At 37.6% G+C, this 20,354-nt stretch overlaps 2 protein-coding genes across 2 annotated transcripts; both read right to left on the reverse strand.

Moving 5' to 3' along the window:
- Positions 1-424: 424 nt before the first annotated feature.
- Positions 425-4,040, reverse strand: LOC112491658 (putative receptor like protein 25). Its single transcript, XM_025073757.3, has 2 exons — positions 3,868-4,040; positions 425-1,361 (listed from the first exon to the last, which is right to left on the reverse strand). Exons 1-2 carry the CDS (start codon positions 4,038-4,040, stop codon positions 425-427), a joined length of 1,110 nt encoding a protein of 369 aa, XP_024929525.3.
- LOC107417478 (LRR receptor-like serine/threonine-protein kinase ERL1) lies at positions 4,037-16,179 on the reverse strand. Its single transcript, XM_060814909.1, has 8 exons — positions 15,887-16,179; positions 15,611-15,718; positions 14,628-15,504; positions 14,405-14,519; positions 14,224-14,295; positions 13,475-13,924; positions 4,337-4,460; positions 4,037-4,253 (listed from the first exon to the last, which is right to left on the reverse strand). Exons 1-8 carry the CDS (start codon positions 16,177-16,179, stop codon positions 4,037-4,039), a joined length of 2,256 nt encoding a protein of 751 aa, XP_060670892.1.
- Between the last annotated feature and the right edge of the window lie 4,175 nt (positions 16,180-20,354).

A 20,354-nucleotide genomic window follows, 5' to 3' on the forward strand; every position in this document is an offset into this window, starting at 1 on the left:
ATGTTATAGTGGGTACAAAATGCACACATAAGGGTAGAGAATCATCTTCCCAAATTCATTATCAAAATATCACTCACTTGAAAATAAAAGATATCATTGTACAGTTAGCAGGTATTTATATACATGAATTAGCAACTATATACATGTATGAAACCCAACTTACTCTGTTGATTCCAATACAAAAATTGAAGCAAAAGCTAGTATCATGGTCTTTGATTGCTCTTCACAAACTTTTACTTTTTTTTTTGAATAAAATGGCTATAACAAAAAGGGATTAAAAAAAAAAAAGGTAATAACTACATGCATGCATTTCCACCATTATTCATTCACATGTCTTTGATTTCACCATAATGGAAGTACTGGAATTTAATCCTAAAAGTAAATCAATGATAAAGGTAATAAATTTAAGAAAGAAAACATACACTTATCTTCTATGCTGATGTCCTCTGTTCCTCTGCTGCATGGTTCTATATTTTAACCACAAATATAGTATTCTTTCAGAAACTTCTTCCACAGCATCAAAGTAGGCAACACTCCAAGACTTTCTAATTGACATTACCAGAAAAGGAACAATAATTCCTGCTGCAAATCCCAATCCAACACTCAGGTAAAACCAATTATCTACGAAGCTGTCACCATTACTATTATCCTTGTGAATAGTCGATCCCTTATTTGTATCATCATCGTCTTCATCACCTGGACATTTTACATCAAGTGGACTACCACAAAGGCCATGATTTCCAACATAAGAGGATGCACTGAAAGTGATCATTTGATCTTTGTGGGGAATCTTACCAGTGAAGTCATTGTCCGACAGGTTCAGATACCCCAAAAATGAGAGTGATCCCAAACTCTGAGGAATAGCACCTGAAAACTTATTGTGTGAGAGATCAAGTGATGACAATTGTGTCAACCTCGAAATGCTTTCGGGAATGTGTCCACTGATATGGTTTCTGGACAAGTTCAGAAACACTACGCCCAACAAATTTGTTATCTCTCCAGGAAGATCTCCATTCAAATTATTTCCCGAGAGATCTAAGCTGACTACAAGGGAGAGGCTCTTGGTGAATTCCAGATGCTGGTTTTTTGTGGTTACAACAAAATTTTCCTCATAATAACCATTCGAACCCCCATATAAGCGATAATGGTTATGGTTGTGAACTTGGGTCATAGCTTTGAGATTTCCCAAACTAGCAGGTATGCTGCCACTTAACTGATTTCCTGCAAAGTCTATGAGCTGAATTGAGCTTAAATTTGACAGCGCCAATGGAAGTTCTCCAAAAAATGCATTCGAACTCAAGCTAAGAATACTTGGATTTTGAAAACCTTCTCCAATCCATTGTGGAATTCTACCCGTTAATCTGTTTTTCCAAGATCTAATGTCTCCAACAAAGATAAGTTCTGCAAGGATGTAGGCAGCTCTCCAGAGAACTTGTTGTCGCTTAGGTGCAGCGATTTAAGCTTGCTTAGCTAACCCAAGGAGACAGGTATGTTGCCAAACAACTTGTTCTTACTCAGATCTAATACCTCTAGAGAAGTACAATTCCCAATGCTTGATGGAATATTTCCCATTAAGTTGTTACTCGAAAGATCAATAGCATAAATACCAGTAATTTTACCTATAGATATAATTCAAGTTCTAAGAGCAAAGTACCAAAAAAAAAACAGAAAAAAAAAAACAAAAAGTTGAAGGATTGAAGTGCCAAAACATATTCAGCTCAACAGGAAACGGGCCAATTGCCCTTTTTTTACACATCAATTTTTTTCTTTATAGTACAAATTAGAAAATGAAGAAAAAGAATATAAAGAAATCGAACACCAAATCTTCTAGCATAGAAATATCACTTCTGTTACTTTCGGTAACAAGATCCACAACAAATAGAAGAGATTAGGAAGGCCCCACAAATCAATCCAGCATCTCTGCAATTTTGCAATGATGAGTGATTCACAAACATATCTATCCATGGTAATTACTAATTAGTTTCTACTTTTGTCTAGTCAAAATTCTGGTAGCATAAGATCGTAGAAGTTGTGTGCCTTCTTGTATATTAACTGTAAAATACTATCACTTTAAGTTGTAAATAAAAACAAAGCTAAACAGATTATTTAAATAATTGACTAAAAGAAGCACGTAAATGTCTGAAAAATTAGATAGCCAACCCAACTAAGAATGCATTATTAAGGTTTAATAAAAGAAAAGAAAAGAAAAGAAAAGATAGTCTTTGGAACTGTGGTTTAATAAGCAATACAAAGCATGTCGTCTGATTCAGTATTATTAGGGGAATGATCACATTATGCTGATAGATGCTTAAATCAAGCAGAAATTGAAAAAAATGAGAAACTAACTAAAGATGGATCAAGAAAACCAATTTTTTGTTTATCAAATCATTTTTATGCATGTAAAGTACTCACTCTGTAGACTGTAGGCAATATTAATAAGTAGCTGTTCGTGATTCGAAGGAGCAAAGACTATATTTAACAGCCCATTTATTGACAAGTATTTCTTGAAACATTTATAAATAGCAAAGTTTGTTAGGTTCGAATGAGACTTGACAAAATAGAGCATTAAAGGCTATTGGTTTTAACATTTTTCATCAATCTGCAAGCATTAATGCCCTGTTTAGAAGTCGGATTTTAGCAGAAGTTCTCTCATTTATTATAAAACAAAGTTATGAAAAATAATACAAAGGCAATTCAACTTTTGTAATATGGAGATTAACTCTCGAGTCTTGATAAAGAAAAACACTCATGTCTAATTAATTCCCATTAAAGTCTGGAGAAAATATATATATATATATATATATTCTTTCCAAGAGCTATAGATATAAAATGCGGGCAAAAGTAATTGTTTTTTTTCTTTTAAAGTTTCTTATCGGAGGTAAGAATAACATGGCATCTAATCCAAAGGATAACTTGTGAAGCAGTGAGCTTCTATGCAAGGAAATAATGGAAAACCAGAAATGACAAAATGCTTTGCTTATTACTTGAGTTGACAAAAGGTTTTGCTTAGTGTTGTTTCTAACTACATTTTTTATTACATGCATAACTAATTAATGTTGATTTTAGAACCAGAAAGCTATTTTGCAGTTACAAGGCTAAACAGAGGCATGTTGGCAATTGATTTTTCCATATTCTCTCTTCTTCATTTTTTTTTTTTTTAGGTTTTTTAAAGTAGGAATGTCAAGAAAGCAAGGAAGTCATAGCTCCCACCTCCCTGTAAAATAGGTGCAACAACCTCAAATATGTGAAATTGACACAATGGAGAAGCTGAGAATATGCATGTCAATAAGCAAGTTAATATGCTTTGCAGTACATAACTAGAAACTTCACAATTTTCATAAGGCTGAAAACTAGTAGAAAATTGACATTTACTACAACGTTGATTTGAACACAGCTTTTAAAACCATCACAAATTAGAAGGTTGGGATAGTGAAACAGAAAAAAGAAATGTACTATTTGTAAAATGTAATCTATGAGGAAACCCTCCTCCTTCATGCTTTCAACAGTGTCCTTAAAATTCATTTCCAAAGAAATAAAGTTGACATTGAAAACCTCTTTGCGTTCTCCTTGAATATTAGGTGAAGCTTCTTACCTTCCCTAACTGCAAGTAATCACAAACAGAAATGACATTTTCTAAGTTTAGTATAGTTAGTAGATGAGAAACACATTGTCAAAGAAACATATTATTATTTAGGAATGAAAGTTTAGAAGTACTCTTTATCAAAAAGTCAGTTTGACAAGTAACCTAACATGAACAAAGAAAGGAAAGCAGATATAGTAACAAACCGAAGTAAAGATACTCTTTATCTTCTTCGCTGATGCCTTTTAGTCCTCTGCTTTAAGGTTCTATATTTCAACCACAGGTACAGTATTCTATCCACAACTTTATCAACAACATCAAAGTAGGCTACGCTCCAAGATTTTATCATCGCCATTATCAAGTACGGGACAAGAATTCCAGTTGCATATCCCAATCCAATGCTCAAGTAAAACCACTTATCAATGAAGCTGTCACCATTACCAGTATCCACGGGAGTCATCCATCCTTATCTGGTTTCTCATTTTCGTCATCACCTGGACATTTTACCGAAAGTGGACCACCACAAAGGCCAACATTTCCAACAAAAGAGGATGCACTAAAAGTGAGCATATGATCATTATCAGGAATAGGACCAGACAATTCATTGTTTGACAGATTCAGATACCCCAGGAATGAGAGTGATCCCAAGCTTTGAGGAATAGCACCGGAGAACCTATTACTCGAGAGATCAAGAGAAGACAATTGCTTCAGCTTCGAAATGCTTTTCGGAATGTGACCAGTGAAATGGTTTCTAACAAGTTGAGAACGACCAAACCCAATAAATTTGTCATCTCTATAGGAAGACCTCCACTCAAGTTATTCCCTGAGAGGTCTAGCATGGTTACAAGGGAGAGGGTCTTGGTGTATCTTAGAAGTTGGCCTTTCATATTTACAACAAGTCTTTCATAGTAGTGGCCAAACTCCATAGTACTTATGTAACACCCTGTTCCGAACCATGTCGGAATTTTTGCACGTTGACCGAGGTTGACTATTGACCGTTGATTGAAGGGGTCAAAAGTTGACTTTTTGTTCCAGTTGGAATTCTAGGTTGACTAAGGTACCGTTACGAAGTACATGTTGGCACGAGTTCGTAGACTAGTAGCACGTTGAAAACGGAGCTATGGTTTGAAAGTTATGAGCAAAACACGTTGAGGTCCAAACTATCCAAGGGGTGCCGGAGTTGACTTTTTATTCATGCAAAGTTGAGCTTTGACTCATGCATGGTTGTGAAGTACTAGTTGATACGAGTCCGTATTTGGACATGTGGTTTGGCAGTTATGGACCTGTAGAGTTTTTCAAATACAGTATTATTTTAATATTACTTTTTAAACATGTGACGATGTGCCATGTGTGACTTAATGAAGGTGACCATGTGTCACCATGTTGAGAAGCCACATGTCAACCATGTTTAATATCAAATTATTTTATTATTGTTGTTTTATGTAATAATATTATTTTTAATATTATTTAATTAATTTTAAATTATTACTTTTTATTTCTTTTTTTTCTTTTTCTTTTCTTCTCCCCACGTGGGAAAAAAGGCCACGAGGGCCTGTTCTTCTTCCTCCTCTTCTTCTTCTTCTTTTCTTCTTCCTTTCCCTTCCTTTCTCCCTCTCGGCCTCACCGTATTTTTCAAATTCTGGCCACCCATAAGCTACACGCGCCGGCCAGCGATGAGTGGAGGGAGGAGGCGAGCTCGGCCACCAGTTTTCACGGTCACCGGCCGTTGGACGCGCCGATCGGGTCGGAGAAGCTGCCGGCCGGAAAAATTTCTCTCTCCTCTTTTCTTGTGTATTCCGGCCATCCCAGTCCAAATTGCCACCCCTCTCCCCCTATTTTGGGTCCTCTGAGTTCAAATATGGCCTCCAATCTCAAAAAATCGAAGCGGTTTGCGAGATACGAGGAATTGAAAACCGGCCAAAGCTTTCCGGCCAAATTCCGATGGAATTGGGGTCGATGGAGACTGGTAATGCGATCCGCGTTCCACGAGCTTCGATTTGGTATATTATTCGACCATTTTGGTTAACATTTGTATTTAACCCCCCGGGTACCAGGTATTATTTACCGGAATAAAATATTAATTTATTTGACTGTGTGTGAATTGTGTTCTAGGAGCACCGGTGAGTCGTGGAAATGATCCCATGGTGGATCATGGTTTAATTGTGTGCTCTAGGTGAGTGACCCACCTTTAAAAATATTTTGGGCAATTAATTATGTTTAATTGGTATTTAAATTATGCTCATGTGGTACAATTTAGTTATGGTTTTATTGTGATTTAATTTATTTAGTATTCATGAGCAAAGTATATTTCAGTAATAGTCGTACGTGGTTTTAAGTATTATTTTGGGCATAATTGGTTTAAATATTTTATAAAAATATTTGTTAAATTGGTGGTTAAATTTTATAATTATGCCCACGGTATTTTATCTGTTGAACCTCGTATTACGAGAAAATTATGGTTTATTTGTTATCGATGTTTTCGTACCGGTTTGTTAAATAAAAATATGTGGGATGGTAAGTGTGAAAATTTAATATATTTCCCATGGTAAATTTTGGAAAATGGTACGGTTGGTTTAATAATTATTTTAGACGCACTCATACAGTATTGGTGTTCTGGTGTATGTACACGTGGTTTAGCGCGCAAGTATTATGTCTCCCGTGGTTGCCATTGGACCGTGGGCAGGCAAGTTTGATATTGGCCACAACCGCCCCTCCCTTGGCCGGGATGACGGTTTCAACAGCGGTACTGTCGGGACACCGAAATGCCGTTTGCAAGTTTCTCTCTTTAATCTCCCCGCCAGTCGGTGCTCGGGATGCTGGGTATCGGAGGGCATCACTGGTATATGGTGTGGTGGGTCAAGTGTAATTTTTCGGATAGAAATTTCAAACCCCAAAGAGTACAAAAATTATTTATTATAATTTATTACACTTTATTTATATTTGGTGTATTTAATTATTTATTTGTTGTTTATTAAATTATTTGATCCCTTGGTTTTCGGGAAGTACGAGTATCGGGTTTTGTGAAAATTTTTTAAAAGGGGAACATTTCCAACGGAGTGAATAGTGAGGGTTTTGAGCGAAATTATTACTTCAATTGTTTATTTATTTATTTATTTAATTGTTCGGTATTGATTAATTAAATCCTTTTTATTTGGTATATTATAAATATTAAAGGTGTTCAGTAGATAGGGTCACTCACTGAGATGATTAGCATCTCACGTTTTTAAATTCCGTTCCCCTAGGTCCAGGTTAGGAGACGTTGATTGTCCGGGGCGAGCCCAACGTCTCAGTTCGTTGCCGAAAGTTCAAGAAGTATTTCTTCCCTTTTTCCTCTCTATCTTGTATTGCTTCTTATCTGTCATTTTATAAATTCCACATTTATCTGTATAATGCTCTTTATACTGTATTGGACGTGTAGTTATTATTTATGCACTGAGTGCTGTTATTTCTCTGAAGTGCTGTAAATTTGTGGAAACAAATTGTAGTAACGTGGGAGGAATAAAGGGATGTTTTTAGAAGTGTGTTTTCAGTGCAGGTAATTTTTGGTTAGTCCTACCCTTAGGGGAGGTGCTGCCGGATTTTCCATTGGAAGGTTCGGCGGTATTTTCCTGGGATTAGGGCTTGTCTAGGGTTCTGGGGAGGAATTCTGGACGGGGCCTGACAGTTGGTATCAGAGCTCTAGGTTCTAGTATCCCTAAGGGACTGTGCATTGTTGTGCATCCCATCCGTGTCTAATCTCTCATTTTTCCCGTCTTAAAGCATTCTTTCCCTTTATCTCGAAGCAAATTCGTTGCTTGAGTTTGAATAACTTTAATCTTCGAAGGTGTTAATTAGAATCACCTATCCTAACGGGGAATTCCTATGGCCTAGTCGATGGTCGAGGATTGCCTTTTCTTTTCAAAGGTCAAGTAATGGGGGCAGATCCAATTCTGTGAATCTTTTGGGATCTGAAGTGGTCCTAGATATGGAGTGAGTGGTTCTTAAGTTTATGGCCCAGGTGGTTGATGCCCGAGTAGATGGTGAGCGTTGGGACCGCTAATAGTGGGAAGCAATTCGAAAGCATTTTTCCAGCAAGTTATCTGGATTATGACCGTAAAAAGGATATCAAATTATTATTGACTTGGCTTTGGATATCGATCTATTTCAGTATCGCCATACCGTGCGACTCTATTAAAGTTAAAGGACTTAAAGGCTTAGCTGCAAGATTTGGTGAATAAAGGTTTCACTAGATCAATCATATCATCGTGAATGACATCTGTTCCGTTCATGGAAAAGAAGGATGATTGCCTAGGGGTGTGTATCGGCTATCAACGATTTAGCAAGGTCACCACCCATAATCGATACTTATTGTCGAGTATGGATGTGTGTCGATCAATCTCAAGGTGTCAAAATATTTTTTCCTATCGATTATTAAAACTTAAATCCTTTTCAAAGTGATATTTGAAATTTAAGTGTATTTTATTCAAGTATTTTTTGTTTATGTTCGTACATGTCTTTGTATGTTATATTGTTTGATATCATACTGCACCATATGGAGGCGGCGAACCAATGTGGTCCATGTAGAGCTAGCCCCATGATCATGTTGCCTACGAGTCCAGGGGATCGGACGGCCAATATTGGCAACCACCCTGGTTTGTATTGGTAGCAGAGTGTCGGCGACAGTTGAAATCATGGATTACGTAGCATGTAGAAGGTGTCGTACGTACCTCCACTACGAGCGTGCATATTTTATTTTATACTATGGATTTTAAGATATGATTTTTTTCATTTGTTCATGTTTTTACTATTGTTCCAATGTGGAGTTTTAACAATTGCCTATGCAAGTTAAGTATATTTGAAAAATATATTTTTTTTTATATTATTTGTTTTATGTTATGGTTTTTCCAAGAGCGACTTAAGGGTTAAGTATCGCCAGTTGAGAATCCAAAGTAGGGTATCGTTGAGTTCAAAAAGGAGATCCTAAAGGAAGCACGTGATTCAATGTATGCGATACACCCCAAGGGTACAAAGATGTATGGAATGCTCACTAGATGACATTATGGTTTGGCACGATAAAGGAAGTTGCAGGATTCGCATAAAGGTATTTAAGTCACCGACAAGTAAAAGTGGGGAATAGAAACGTTTGAAGTAGTTTCAATCCTTGCCCATTTCCTTGCCGGGTGGGGAGATGTAAACGTGGATTTTGTGCTTAAACTATCGTTCACAAAGAGAAGGTACGACAACGTTTAGAGAATCAAACAAGATCCGGATAGCGATTAAAGTTCTACTTGGTTGTTGATGAGGTTAATGAGATGAGGATGATTCCTTAGGCATGGTTAGATGTTTAAGCATGGTTATTTTCATTCTAGAAGCTAAGATCTTGATATCTTATTTCCTTGGAGATTTAAGGTTCGTATTGATGGTGTTTTATCGATTTAAGGTGGTTGATATTGTTGGTGATAATTTACAAGGATAAGGAGTACGATTATTGGGACGTAGTTAGAATTTAAGAAGTGTGGGATACTTTTATAGGTTAAAGATCTAGTGATTTGTTCATAGTATTGGTGGTGATGTTAGAATTAAGATTTAAATTCCTTATTGCTTGAGGTGTGGATTCATGAAATTTATTCGAAATTGGGGAAACTTAGGGTTTTCAAGAATGGTATTTGGATGTTGAGAAATTTTATTCATGACCTTGATGAATTTAGTTAAAAGAAAGATTGATGTTTGTCGAGGTTAAGACTATTGGTTAATCACTGAGGAGCCAGGGTTTTATAATTGTAAGTACTAGGAGGGTAATCGAAGACAAGTGAATTAATCTCAACCTTAACTTGGTGATACCAGTAATTGAGGAAATTAGACTTAAGTTCTAATCTTACCTTTGAATTGCTGATCGAGTTACGAGAGTTGGTTGTTGGTTTAAGGATGCATGCTTTAGAAGCACTTTATGGTTGGCGTTCGACTATGACCAAGACTTATAGATTGTGTTCTCGTGGCCTAGTTTGGATATCCTTAATTAGTGGGCATGAGGAGGAAAGTTACACAAGAGGAAAGTTAAAGTCACGATTAGGCATGATGGTAGTGTAGTGATGGTGGAAGAGGTCTCTATTATACTTGCTAAGTTAAGCTGCCAACAAGTGGAAGCGGGAAGTGGAAATGTTAGCGCACTTTTTACTGGCATGAGAATGGTGTTCACGGAGACAAGTTGGCCAAGCTGTTTGTAAAGTGTATCATGAGACTACACAGAGTATCAATCGCCATCATGACTATTGAGATTCGAGCTTTACTTGAAGACTATGATAAAGGTTAATAGATACACTTGGAGCGAGACTTAACGACTGCATCGCCTTCCACCACAGGTCATTGGACAAGTAAAGTGCAGGATTCACACTTGGGAGTTATGTTGAGACCGTATATTATGCAATGTCGAAAGAAGCTGGATTGAGCAATTTCCATCAATAGGGTTCGTTACGATATTAGCCACCAAGTGAGCATCGAGATGTCTTCGTATGAGATTTTACATGGAAGGCAGTTTCAAACCCTACTATACTGGAGTGAAGTAGGTAAGGAGAAGCACCATACGACGACCAACATGAATTGGATGCGAACACCTACGAATGACTACGAATAAGGCGAAGGTCATCCGAGAGAGTTCTGGAGACCGCTCAGGAATTGACAAATGAGTTCAGCCGATGTGCCTGGAAAAGATGTTAAGCTCAAAGTCCGAGATTAAGTTTTGAAATTATCTCCATAGAAGAGGGTCGTATGCTTTGGTTGATAGAGAAGGTCAAGTTCTTGTTACATTGGTTCTACAGGGTTATTGGAAGAATTGGTTCTGTGGCATGCAAGTTAGCATTTTCGGGGAAGCAGACATGGGTATGCAGCGTAACTCACGTGTTGTTGCTACGAAAGGACATCAGAGACCTGTCATGTAAGGAGCGACCAGTACAGATTTTTAAGTCATGAAGAATGCATATGGGTCAATAGGACTATTTTCTCAGATCAAAAGTCTTGTGGTAAATTAATCTAGTCGAGAAAACGACATGGAAGCTCGAGGCACAAATCAGCAATCAATATTCTTATACGTTTCAGCGATGTAAGAAATTTCGAGGATGAAATTTTTGTAAGAGGGGAAGGTTGTAACACCCTGTCCCGAACCATGTCGGAATTTTTGCACGTTGACCGAGGTTGACTGTTGATCGTTGACTTTGACCATTGATCGAAGGGGTCAAAAGTTGACTTTTTGTTGCAGTTGGAATTCTAGGTTGACTAAGGTACCGTTACGAAGTACACGTTGGCATGAGTTCGTAGACTAGTATCACGTTGAAAACGGAGCTACGGTTTGAAAGTTATGAGCAAAACAAGTTGAGGTCCAAACTGTCTAAGGGGTGCCGGAGTTGACTTTTTATTCATGCAAAGTTGAGCTTTGACTCATGCATGGTTGTGAAGTACTAGTTGATAGGAGTCCGTAGACTAGCGGCACGTCCGATTTGGACATGTGGTTTGGAAGTTATGGACCTGTAGAGTTTTTCAAATACAGTATTATTTTAATATTACTTTTTAAACGTGTAACGATGTGCCACGTGTGACTTAATGAAGGTGACCATATGTCACCATGTTGAGAAGCCACATGTCAACCATGTTTAATATCAAATTATTTTATTATTGTTGTTTTATGTAATAATATTATTTTTAATATTATTTAATTAATTTTAAATTATTTCTTTTTATTTCTTTTTCTTTTCTTCTCCCCACGTGGGAAAAAAGGCCACGGGGGCTTGTTCTTCTTCCTTCTCTTCTTCTTCCTCTTTTCTTCTTCCTTTCCCTTCCTTTCTCCCTCTCGGCCTCACCGTATTTTTCAAATTCCGGCCACCCATAAGCTACACGCGCCGGCCAACGATGAGCGGAGGGAGGAGGCAAGCTCAACCGCCAATTTTCACGGCTGGAAAATTTTCTCTCTCCTCTTTTCTTATGTATTCCGGCCAGCCTAGTCCAAATTGCCACCCCTCTCCCCTTATTTTGGGTCCTCTGAGTTCAAATATGGCCTCCAATCTCAAAAATTCGAAGCGGTTTGCGAGATACGAGGAATTGAAAACCGACCGAAGCTTTCCGGCCAAATTCGATTCGGTATATTATTCGACCATTTTGGTTAACGTTTGTGTTTAACCACACGGGTACCGGGTATTATTTACTGGAATAAAATATTAATTTATTTGACTGTGTGCGAATTGTGTTCTAGGAGCACCGGTGATTCGTGGAATTGATCCCATGGTGGATCATGGTTTAATTGCGTGCTCCAGGTGAGTGACCCACCTTTAAAAATATTTTGGGCAATTAATTATGTTTAATTGGTATTTAAATTATGCTCATGTGGTACAATTTAATTATGGTTTTATTGTGATTTAATTTATTTATTATGCATGAGCAAAGTATATTTCGGTAATAGTCGTACGTGGTTTTAAGTATTATTTTGGGCATAATTGGTTTAAATATTTTATGAAAATATTTGTTAAATTGGTGGTTAAATTTTATAATTATGCCCACGGTATTTTATCTGTTGAACCTCGTATTATGAGAAAATTATGGTTTATTTGTTATCGATGTTTTCGTACCGGTTTGTTAAATAAAAATATGTGAGATGGTAAGTGTGAAAATTTAATATATTTCCCACGGTAAATTTTGGAAAACGGTATGGTTGGTTTAACAATTATTTTAGATGCACTCATACAGTATTGGTGTTCTGGTGTATGTACACGTGGTTTAGCGCGCAAGTATTATGTGGTTTAGCAAGCAAGTATTATGTCTCCCGTGGTTGCCATTGGACCGTGGGCAGGCAAGTTTGATATTGGCCACAGCCGCCCCTCCCTTGGCCGGGATGACGGTTTCAACAGCGGTACTGTCGGGACGCCGAAGTGCCGTTTGCAAATTTCTCTCTTTAATCTCCCCGCCAGTCGGTGCTCGGGACGCTGGGTATCGGAGGGCATCACTGGTATATGGTGTGGTACATCAAGTGTAATTTTTTGGATAGAATTTTCAAACCCCAAAGAGTACAAAAATTATTTATTATAATTTATTACACTTTATTTATATTTGGGGTATTTAATTATTTATTTATTGTTTATTAAATTATTTGATCCCTTAGTTTTCGGGAAGTACGAGTATCGGGTTTTGTGAAAATGTTTTAAAAGGGGAACATTTCCAACGGAGTGAATAGTGAGGGTTTTGAGAGAAATTATTACTTCAATTGTTTATTTATTTATTTATTTAATTGTTCGGTATTGATTAATTAAATCCCTTTTATTTGGTATATTATAAATATTAAAGGTGTTCAGTAGATAGGGTCACTCACTGAGATAATTAGCATCTCACGTTTTTAAATTTCGTTCCCCTAGGTCCAGGTTGGGAGACGTTGATTGTCCGGGGCGAGCCCAACGTCTCAGTTCGTTGCCGAAAGTTTAAGAAGTATTTCTTTCCTTTTTCCTCTCTATCTTGTATTGCTTCTTATCTGTCATTTTATAAATTCCACATTTATCTGTATAATGCTCTGTATACTGTATTGGATGTGTAGTTATTATTTATGCGCTGAGTTGCTGTTATTTCTCTGAAGTGCTGTAAATTTGTGGAAACAAATTGTAGTAACGTGGGAGGAATAAGGGGATGTTTTTAGAAGTGTGTTTTCAGTGCAGGTAATTTCTGGTTAGTCCTACCCTTAGGGGAGGTGCTGCTGGATTTTCCGTTGGAAGGTTCGGTGGTATTTCCCTGGGATCAGGGCTTGTCTAGGGTTCCAGGGGGGAATTCTGGACGGGTCCTGACAGCCTACGTAGCTATCAGGATGTTTCATAGTTACAGCATTTTGGTAAATAGGGGCAGCCCCATACAATAGATGACGGTTAATGATTTGGGCATGTAACATACCTTTAAAATGTCCAAAGCTAGCTGGAATATTGCCTGTGAACTGATTTTCTGCTACGTCCAGGATATGTAGTGAACTTAAATTTGATAACAGAGCCGGAAGTTCTCTTGAAAAGGAATTAGCCCTCAAGCCAAGAATTCTTAGACTTTCAAATACTTTCCCAATCCATGGTGGAATTCTGCCGTTTAATCTGTTGTTTCCAAGATTTAGGGTCGCCAAACTCGATAAGTTTTGGAAAGATGATGGGAGCTGTCCATAGACCCTGTTGTCATTTAGGTGCAATGTTTTAAGCCCTCTTAATTGACCCAAGAAGGTACGAATGGTTCCAGACAAATGGTTATTACTGATGTCTAGTGCAGAGAGATCAGAACAATTTCCAATGCTTGATGGAATACTTCCTCTTAAGTTGTTATTGGAAAGATCAAAGACTTCAAGTCCAGGAACAATGTTGCCTATCCAAGCAGGAATTTCTCCATTTAACTGATTGTTAGCAATAGAAAGGAAAACAAAGGAACCACCGGTAATATTCCATTTATTTGGAATATTACCAAAAAATTTATTTTTGGATAGATCGAGTAAGTAAAAGCTGCCACTTGGAATAGGAACAGAACCATTGAAGTTATTTCAGCTGAAATCCACAACTACACCTGATAGGTATACCGATAGCTGGGGTTTTGAACCAAACTGTAATGGATGTGGTAGTTGACCTGCTAGTTGATTAAAAGAAAGATTCAAATGTGATAAAGTCAACCTGCTTTTGTGACTTGAGCCAAGTCGGAAACGAAGGACCCAAATGGCAGGAACTCATTGCAAGAGAAGAGACCTGGAATGGAGGAACCCAATTGGATTTGACATCGAAGGTGAAAGAGTTTGAAGACAAATCTAAATCCGATAGCTTTTTTAGCTTCCAAAAATGCCTTCAGTAATTATACCTGTCAATTGATTGGATGAAACATTAAATTTACGCAACCCAGAAAGCTGTCCCAAACTTTCTAGGAGGGTCCCATTTAGCTCATTCCCTCCTAGAAGCATAATAGTAAGATTTTGCTATAATATTCCAAAAGAAGTTGGGATGGGACCATATAGAGAGTTATTGGACAAATCAAGCTCAATAAGATTCTCGAGCTGAGCCAGCCACTTTGGTAATTTACCAACCAAATGATTGTCTGACAGGTCCAAGGATTGCAGATTTGGTAGTGGCCTCCTGGAAAGATTTTGGAGTGATCCGAAAGAAGCTGCGATAGAGCCATTTAGAGAGTTACACCATAAATTAAGGTTTACAAGATTCTCAAGTTGACACAACCATTCTGGTAAATTGCCAACCAAGTAATTATCTGACAAGTCCAAATATTGTAGACTAGGCAGTGGCCCCCTAGAAAGATTTTGGAGTGATCCGAAAAAAGCTGGGATTTGACCATTTAGATAGTTCAAGGACAAATCAAGCTCAACAAGATTCTCAATGTGACCCAACCATTCTGGTAAATTACCAACCAGGTAATTATATGACAAGTCGAAAGATTGTAGAATAGGAAATGGCTTCCTAGAAAGGCAAATTTCTATTCCTTCAAGGAATTTTGGTAAAGTTTCATTGATGTAATTATCAGACACATCTAACAAAATCAAATTGCAAAGTTTTCTGATTGAGCTTGGAATCCCACCGTCAACACTATTGCCAGAAAGATCTAAGTGACTGAGAAATGTCAGGTTTCCAATGGAAGAAGGAAGTTTCCTATGGAGATCATTCCTGCCGAAGTCAAGGTCTTGTATCTTCTCCCATCGTCCCCCCAACATTTGATGACAACTTTCTGAAAGACCATTGGCTCCCAGATATAAAAACTGCAAATTTGGTAGTTCACTAAAATCAAGTGGAATTCTTCCATCCAACGAATTATTGCTCATATCCAAAGTAACAAGGCTGCTAACATTGACAAGAAAATCGAGGACTTTTGGAAGGAATTGGTTATCACTAAGATCTAGGACAACAAGTGAAGTTAAATTTAAAAAGGTAGGAGGTGGAATGGAACCAGATGAGCTACAAGAATGGGAGTTTATTCAGTTGCCTAATCTAGTCTGATCCTACCATTTAAAGATTAACTTCATTCATCACAAGATGCTTTAGAGAAATAAGACTTGTTAACCCTTTAAGATTATCAACAAATAAACTAGACTCTTCCCAAATATCATCACAAGAAACATCAAGATACTGCAAGCTTGAAAGGTTTGCTAAATTTAACGGAATCGCACCACTAAACCCAGCATGAGAGAGGTTCAGATATTGCAAGTTTTTAAAAGATCCAAAAGAATTAGGAATTGGGTTGTCGTTGAACGTGTTAAAACTCAAGTCCAAATGCCTCAAGGACTTGAGTTTCATCAATGAAGGTTTAATTTCCCCACTGAGGTTCTAGAATCCATACCTGTCGAGAGATTCATCATTGTAATTATAAGTTGGATGTGGATTCCGGAGATCAACTGCAATAACAGCTCCAGTAGTGTTTTCACAACTTATTCCCCGCCAATGACAACAGTTGCTTCCCTTCCATGAAGAAAGCCTGTTTGCAGGATCATGAAGGCCATTCTTGAAGTCAATGAGAGCTTCTCGGTCCGACTCCATGCAATTCATCAGGTGAGCACCAATGTTGGGGAGAAGTTCTCCTCTCACAGAGCATAGAATCAGAAACATTAATGGAAGCCATGTAATTGCTTCCATTAGAGTTACAAACTTGTTTGCCAGAAAATTGCGATTTGGTGTGAAGAGGAAGATCAAGAGGAATAGTTGTTGAAATCAAAAGCAAAGAAAAAGATACATCAATGAAATATAAAGAAGAAGATCTGTGTGTAGTGAATCAACAACAATGTTTGCAGGTATATATATATATCTATATATACGTCATCGAGGCGATTCTTTCATTTTCTAACCTAGCCATGTTTCAAACATTGGAAAGATGTGAGGGATCATTGTGAAAGGACTTAGACGCGTATAAGCTTAATACAAAACAAATAAATAAATAAATAAAAATTAAAAAAACAATAAAAAAAAATTTTAGGGTTTTTTGGAAATTAAAAAGTATATATAATTCTTTTTTCGTTTCCTTTGTATGTGTGGCAACGAAGAAAAACAGAGGTGAAAAGCTTTTCTTCTATTTTCCTCTATTTCACATTCTGATGGTTACGTTGTCACGACCAGTCCACGATTCCTCCCCGGAACCCTAGACAAGCCCTGATCCCAGGGAAATACCACCGAACCTTCCAATGGAAAATTCGGCAGCACCTCCCCTAAGGGTAGGACTAACCAAAAATTTCCTGCACTGAAAATACACTTCTATATTCATCCCCTTATTCCTCCCACATTACTACAATTTGTTTCCACAAATTTGCAGCACTCCAAAATAAATAACAGTAAACCAGTGCATAATTAACAACTAAATGTCCAATACAGTATACAGAGCATTAAACAAATAAATATGAAATTAATCAATGACAGATAAAGAAGTAATACAAGATGGAGAGGAAAAAGGGAAGGAATGCTTCTTGGACTTTCGGCAATGAACTGAGACGTCGGGCTCGCCCCGGACAATCAACGTTTTAACAAAACCCGAAATTTGTATTTCTCGAAAACCAAGGGATCAATCAATTTAATAAACAATAAATAAATACCCCAAATACAAATAAAATGTAATAAGATATAATAAATAAATTTTGAATACTTTGGGGTTTGAAATTTCTTTATCCGAAAATTTATACTTGACACACCACACCATATACCAGTGATGCCCTCCGATACCCAGCATCCCGAGCACCGAATGGCAGGAGACTAAGAGAGAAACTTGCATACGGCACTTCGACGTCCCGACAGTACCGCTGCTGAAACCGTCATCCCAGCCAAGGAGGGGGGCGGCTGATGTGCAATATATAAGACTTGCCTGCCCTCGGTCTAATGGCAACTCACGGGAGACATAATACTTGCGCGCTAACCACATATACACCGGAACACCAATACTGTATAAGTGCATCTAAAATAATTACTAAATTAATTATTACCGTACCGATTTTCCAAACATTACCGTGGGAAATATACCAGTTTTCAAATTTACCATCCCACATTTTTCTTTAACATACCCGGTACGAAACCATCGATAACAATATAAAAATAATTTTTCTCGTAACACGAGGTTCAACAAATAATATTCTAGGGGCATAATTATAAAATTTAAACCACCAATTTAAACAAATATTTTCCTTAAAATATTTAAACCAATTATGCCCACAAAATAATATAAAAATCCAGACACAAATTAATTTATGAAAATACCTTGCTCATGTGTAATAAATACAATTAAATCACAATAATAATAATAGTCGGGAATTTCTTAATAACCCAAAATTCTGTTTAGCACCAACAACATATACGTACTTATAAAATAATAATTTTCCACAATTATAATTAAATTGCACCACATGAGCATAATTTCAAATATCAATTAAACACCAAATAAATATAGTTAATTACCCCAAAATACTTTTAAAGGTGGGTCACTCACCTGGAGCACGCAATTAATCCAAGATCCTCCATGGGATCTATTCCGCGACTCACCCGTGCTCCTAGAACAACAACATTACACATCTCAAATAAATTAATATTTTATTCGGATAAATAATACCCGGTACCCGGGGGCCTAACACAAACGTTATCCAAAATACGCAAATTATATGTCTATGGAAAGCTTACGAGATAAGGAACGTGAAACCAACCTTCGTCGGACCCATTTTGACCCGCGGTGGTCAGAATTTACCCGTGAAGCGCCGGCCGAAATTTAACTCCTCGTATCTCGCAAACCGCTTCGAATTTTGGAAATTGGAGGCCATATTTGGATCAGAAGACCCAAAATAGGGGGAGAGGAGGTTTAATTTGGACTGGATTGGCCGGAATACGGCGGAATCACCAGAAAAGGGAGGAGCACCACCAATTTGGCTGGTGAGCTCGCCAGCATGTGGTCTTGGATGGTGGCCGGTGCGTGTGGCTTGTGGTGGCCGGAGAAAGATGAACATGGGAGAGAGAGAGAGATGGCTGGTGGGAAGGAAGAAAGAAGGAAAGAAAGAAGAAGAAGAAGAAGAAGAAGAAGAAGGGGAAGGGGCCCATGCCTTTTTTTCCCACGTGGGGAAAAGAAAAAAAAGAAAAAAGAAAAGAAATAAAAATAAAATAAAATAAAATAAAATAAATAATTAAATAATATTAAAAATAATATTATTATATAAAATAATAATAAAATAATATGATATTAAACATGGTTGACATGTGGCATCTCAACATGGTGACACATGGTCACATTTATTAAGTCACACGTGGCACATTGTTACACGTTTAAAAAATAATATTAAAATAATACAGTACTTGAAAAACTCTACAGGTCCATAACTTTCAAACCACATGTCCAAATCGGACGTGCCACTAGTCTACGGACTCGTATCGACGAGCACTTTACAACCATGTATGAGTCAAAGCTCATTTTCCCATAAATAAAAAGTCAACTCCGGCACCCTTGGACAGTTTGGACCTCAATTTGTTTTGCTCATAACTTCAAAACCGTAGCTCCGTTTTAGACGTGCTACTAGTCTACGAACTCGTGCCAATGTATAATTCATAACGGTACCTCAGTCAACCTAGAATTCCATCCCAATCAAAAAGTCAACTTTTGACCCCTTCGGTCAATGGTCAACGGTCAAAGGTCAGCCTTGATCAAAGTTGGAAAATTTTCGTTGTAGTTTGGGATGGGGTGTTACAATCTTCCCCCCTTACAAAAATTTCGTCCTCAAAATTTCTTACGTCGCTGAAACATATAAAAATATTGATTGCGGATTTGTGCCTCGAGCTTCCACGTCACTTTCTCAACTAGATTAATTCACCACGAGACCTTGACTTGAGAAAATAGTCTTACTGATCCACAAGCATTCTTCATGATTTAAAATCTGCACTAGTCGCTCCTTACATGATAGGTCTTCGACGTCTTTTCATAGCAACAATACGTGAATTACGCTGCATACCCATGTCTGCTTTCCCAAAAATACTAACTTGCATACCACAAAACCAATTCTTCCAATAACGCTGCAGAACCAATGTAATAAGAACTTGGCTTTCTTGTTAGCCAAAGCGTACGACTTTCTTCTAAGGAGATAATTTGTAAAACTTAATCTCGGACTTCGAATTCAATATCGTTTCCACGCACGTCAGCTTAACTCATTTGTCGATTTCTGAGCGGTCTTCAAACTCTCTTAGATGACCTTCACCTTATTCATAGTCATCCGTAGGTGTTTGCATCCAATTCACGTTGGTCATCGTGCGGTGCTTCTCCTTACCTACTTCACTCCAATATAGTGGGGTTTGACACTGTCTTCCATATAGAATCTCATACGAAGACACCTCGATGCTCGCTTGGTAGATAATATCGTAACGAATTCTATCGATGCCAATTGCTCTATCCAGCTTCTTTCGACATTGCATAATGCGCGGTCTCAACATAACTTCCAAGTGTGAATTCTGCACTTTGCTTGTCCATTGGCCTATGGTGAAAGGCGATGCAGTCGTTAAGTTTCACTCCAAGTGTATCTGTATACACACAACTGTATAGCTCTTCTTCCGAACCTGAGCAGCTTAACTTAGCAAGTATAATAGAGACCTCATCCACTATCACTACACTACCATCACGCCTAATAGTGACTTTAACTTTCCTCTTCATGCCCACTAATTAAGGATATTCAAACTAGACCACGAGAACACGATCTACAAATCTTGGTCACAGTCGAACGCTAACCATAAAGTGCTTCTGAAGCATGCATCCTTCAATCACTCTTGGAAAAACCATAACATAAAACAAATAATAAAATATA

The sequence above is a fragment of the Ziziphus jujuba genome, chromosome 2, assembly GCF_031755915.1.
Source record: "Ziziphus jujuba cultivar Dongzao chromosome 2, ASM3175591v1".
In the NCBI taxonomy this organism is placed as follows: domain Eukaryota; kingdom Viridiplantae; phylum Streptophyta; class Magnoliopsida; order Rosales; family Rhamnaceae; genus Ziziphus; species Ziziphus jujuba.